Source organism: Solanum pennellii, chromosome 5 (genome assembly GCF_001406875.1).
Source record: "Solanum pennellii chromosome 5, SPENNV200".
Lineage (NCBI taxonomy): Eukaryota > Viridiplantae > Streptophyta > Magnoliopsida > Solanales > Solanaceae > Solanum > Solanum pennellii.
In genome coordinates, this window is record NC_028641.1 from 62,458,519 (window position 1) to 62,462,685 (window position 4,167).

Consider the following 4,167-nt stretch of genomic DNA (forward strand, 5'->3'; position numbering starts at 1 on the left):
CCCTATACCACCCCCTACGGCCCTACCACCCCCGCCCAAAAGAATATAATTTTGTTTTTGAAAAATATTTTCAATTTCAAAAATTATTTTCTACTTTACTAAAAATAAACAATAAACATTTTTCATTCTTAAATCAAACACAAAATCATTTGCGGAATATATTTGTCAACCAAATATAAGAAAACAAGTCCAAAACCTACTTGTTTTCCAGGAAAAGATTTTCCTTCATACCAAACACATCCGTAATGCAAACTTCAATTACTCTGGTGTGTGACAATGCTACAGTTAAGCGTTGCTGTTTTATGCTTTACCACCCATATTTCTAAATGATTCAATATTCACCAATTCCCAAAGGCCTAACTCTTTCTCATTGAGAGTAAACATATATGAAGATACTATCCTAGACACTAGGCTCTCGATACTTTCTAAGCAAGAATCAATTTCTCATGGTCCAGGTTCCAAAACATCAAATATACTAACTATGTAAACATCAAAAACACCTACAGGTTCTTCTCATTTTAGACGTAGATCAATTACCAGACAAAAGAGTATGCAACCTACAACAATAGCTAACATAACGTGAAATAATTATTCAAACTGTCAGTTTGAATCACTTAAGAATATCATAATGTGTTACGGCAAACTAAAAATAATTCCAGTCAGTATAAAGAGTGATAACTTACCTGTCTCCCACAGGCTTGGTAAATATCTGAAGCAGAGTCCCCTGATCATCCCTGTCAACCAAGATTCCCAATTCTTCACACGCCTGGATTTGTTCGTCACTGAGTACATCCCCGGCCCTACTTCTCAAATTCTTATAATAAGTAGGCGGAGGTGCAGGCATGAATTCAAATCCCCCAACTCCACTCCTTTTCCACATTTCCCTCAATGTTCTGAATATATCCTCGGTAACCAAAGCTAAATGTTGCACTCCTGCCCCTTCATTATGCTCTAAATAAGTCTGAATTTGACTCTTCCTTTTAGTTCCATATACCGGCTCATTCAACGGAAGCAATACTGTCTCGTCATTGTTTGCCAACACAACTGAGTTCAGCCCGCTCTCAGCAGTTCCAACATCTTCAGCGGTAAACTCCGCAAATTCATGAAACCCAGTAAATGCCTTGATGTAGTCCACTACAGGACCCAACTCCGGCACATTCCCAACGGCATGGTCCAGGCGGCGAATCCCATAATCCAGTTCCTTGAATGATGATGTTTCATTCATGGCCTCAAAACCTGTTGGGATTATTGATACATAAATTCAAGTGTTATCCTCTCTGAATATATATTTACGTGCTTAGGTAAGGCAGTTCAAATGAATACCACCACTCATGAAAATAATTATATTTTCACCTTTCGAACATAATATAGAACGTTAACTTTCTTTAATATTATCAACACATGGGTACATATACTAGTTTGATTTAAGAAAAAAAAAATCAAGCATAACGTGTAAATAAATGAACAAACATACATAAATAAATTAACGACTGTGATTGACAAGTGTTTGTTAAAGCAAAACATAAACAAATAAAAGTGTTCCACAAAGGACACTAAACAAACTACTCGTATGTCTCACTATTACTCATAAACTGAAAAGAAAAGAAAACGGTAGTATAACGTACTGGATGGTCAGGTTAAAGATTATATTAGTTCCAAATTAAGTTCAATTTATGACACAAACGCAATAACAAATAATTTAAATAAAGCATTTTAAAGGTTAGTAGTAGTTAAGATAAACTGACAGTATAATATTTATATAATAAAACACAACATTATATATATATAAATCAAAATAACAAATTAAGATAAGAGAGTATAAAAATTCATTTTTTTGGGAAGTTACGGTAGAATAATACTCTTTAAACCCCTAAATTCCTTTTAGGGGTTAAAAACCTATTTATAAAAATAATGATTGACGCAATGAGATTGTTTTCTAAAAATGATTAATTGATGAAGGGATACCAAATATATACACTTACTACATTTTCAAAAACGTTAACTCCTCCAATATAATAAATTGAGGTATAATAAAAAAATTATCCAAAATATCAAATTAGAAAATACTCCTACATCCTAATTGAGGGTATAATAAGTCACTTTTTGATATGTCAAAATGGACAAGACGGGAGAAGTACTTAACAACGTATGGAGTAGAAATGACTAGGGGTGTGTATTGTCAAAAAAAAGAAAGAGACGTTAATGAGTAAACCTGGTAGGAAAATGAGGCTATCCGCATCTTTAACAAGACTCACAAACCGCAAAACGACATCGCCATATAGATGAACTTCAGCAACAGCCACATGCTCATCAATCGTTACAGGTTCAAACCGGGGTTTTGCCCCACGGGCCACACTAGCGGAGAACGCCAGGTAAGCGTTCTCCACCTCCAACGCAACAGCACGAACACCAAGACCATGCTTCGCCGTAAAATCCCGATGAGTAGGGGTAGAAAAACTAGGTATACCTGCCGTTGACGGTACTGAAATTGACGGCGAATAAGGAGCAGTGAAAACAAATTGAAGTTCGCCTGAAACAGAACGGAGGAGATACGACGCATGAACTGAGTTTCCGGTGGAGAGGTCTGATTTTGCTGTAATCGGCATGCCAAGAGACCAAGAGAAACGACGAGATGTATTGGTTGCATCGCCGCACCAGAATTCGATGTGGTGGAAGCGTTTAACGGAGAAGAAATCGGAACGGGGATTAGCGCGGATGAAATTGTTGAAGCCAACTAGCTTGAAGGTAGCGCCGGTTGTATCTGTGGTGGAGAGAGTTTCCTTGCCCATGCCCATTGTATTTTGGAGCAGCTGTTTTTTTTTTCTGACAGAAATTTTATTGTTAGAGGTGACGTGAAGTGAAATTTTAACCAAACTAAGCCATTATATAAAATAATTTACCAAAGTAATACATTTTTCTAAAATTTTACAAAACTAGTATAAACGTATTTCACGGTAACGTTTTAGGGTATATTTTTTTAAAAAGAAACTAACAGCATTAGGTTGATATACGTTACTGTAAGTAACGTTTTACTCCTAAAACGTTATTTTCAGGAACGTTTTACTCCTAAAACGTTACTGTGAGTAACGTATATCAATCTGACGCCATTAACTTTTAAAAAATAAAATATATCCTAAAACGTTACTGTGGAATACGTTTATACTAGTTTTGTAAAATTTTAGAAAAACATATTATTTTGGGGAATGGCTTTATATAATGGCTTAGTTTGGTTAAAACCTCCAGAATGTGGTCCTATTTGAAGCGAAAGGATTTTGAGTGTGAATGAAGATTGATAGTCTTGACACGTGTACTAGAATGGTTTTATACGTCTCTTCCACTTGTTTTATGTTACATTATCGAAAAGTGTATACGATAGTGTTGACACATCATCTTGATTGTCTTCATTTTTCATATTATAATACTTTTATTTTTTCTAAAATAGGAGCAATAAATAATACATTAAAATTAGTATGTCTTATTAATATTTTATGAATCATATTGATTGTATCCATATGAGAATAATCTAGGGATAATTATATATAATAGCAAATTAATAATTTAAAATAAATGGAGTAGCTGAGGTTTGATTTAATTGTGCTCCTTAGGAAACGATTGCCAAAATTTGTCAATCGCCTCTCTCTCAAAACTCTCGTTCGCCACTCTCTCATTCTCGCTCCAATCTCTCGCTCGCTTTCTCACTTTTTATACAAACACAAGTGTATAAAAATCATTTCTATTTGTGAAAAAATTGTATAAATACATATATTTTTGTTCCCCTTTTTCCTCTCTTCCAGATCTCGCTCATAACCCTCATCTTTCTCACTTATACAAACAGAAGCGAAATGTATAAATTGTGTTTCTGTTTTTATAAAGCGTGAGAAAATTATATATACACATGCAAGTACACATATTTTTGTCCTATACACTTATAATTATACAATAGAAATACTCCCCTGCTCAGTTTCTTTTGCCTTTCTCTCTTTCTCGTTTTATAAAAATTCAAATTGTATCTAATTTCTCTCTTTCTCGTTTTATACAATTCGATTCAATTGTATAATCCCTGTCCAAGTCTCTTTTATCTTTCTCTTTCTCATTTTATACAAATTCAAATTGTATATAATTGTTCTATACACTTATAATCATACAATTCGTTTTATATATTTCGTT

General features: G+C 34.1%; 1 protein-coding gene across 1 annotated transcript in view; it reads right to left on the reverse strand.

Annotated features, from left to right (window-relative positions):
• The window catches only part of LOC107020847 (4-hydroxyphenylpyruvate dioxygenase-like), a 5,219-nt gene extending 2,424 nt beyond the window's left edge, over positions 1–2,795 (reverse strand). The window contains 2 exon segments of the mRNA NM_001323439.1: positions 684–1,236; positions 2,213–2,795. Of these exon segments, the coding sequence (NP_001310368.1) occupies positions 684–1,236; positions 2,213–2,795 (1,136 nt within the window).
• Positions 2,796–4,167: the final 1,372 nt, after the last annotated feature.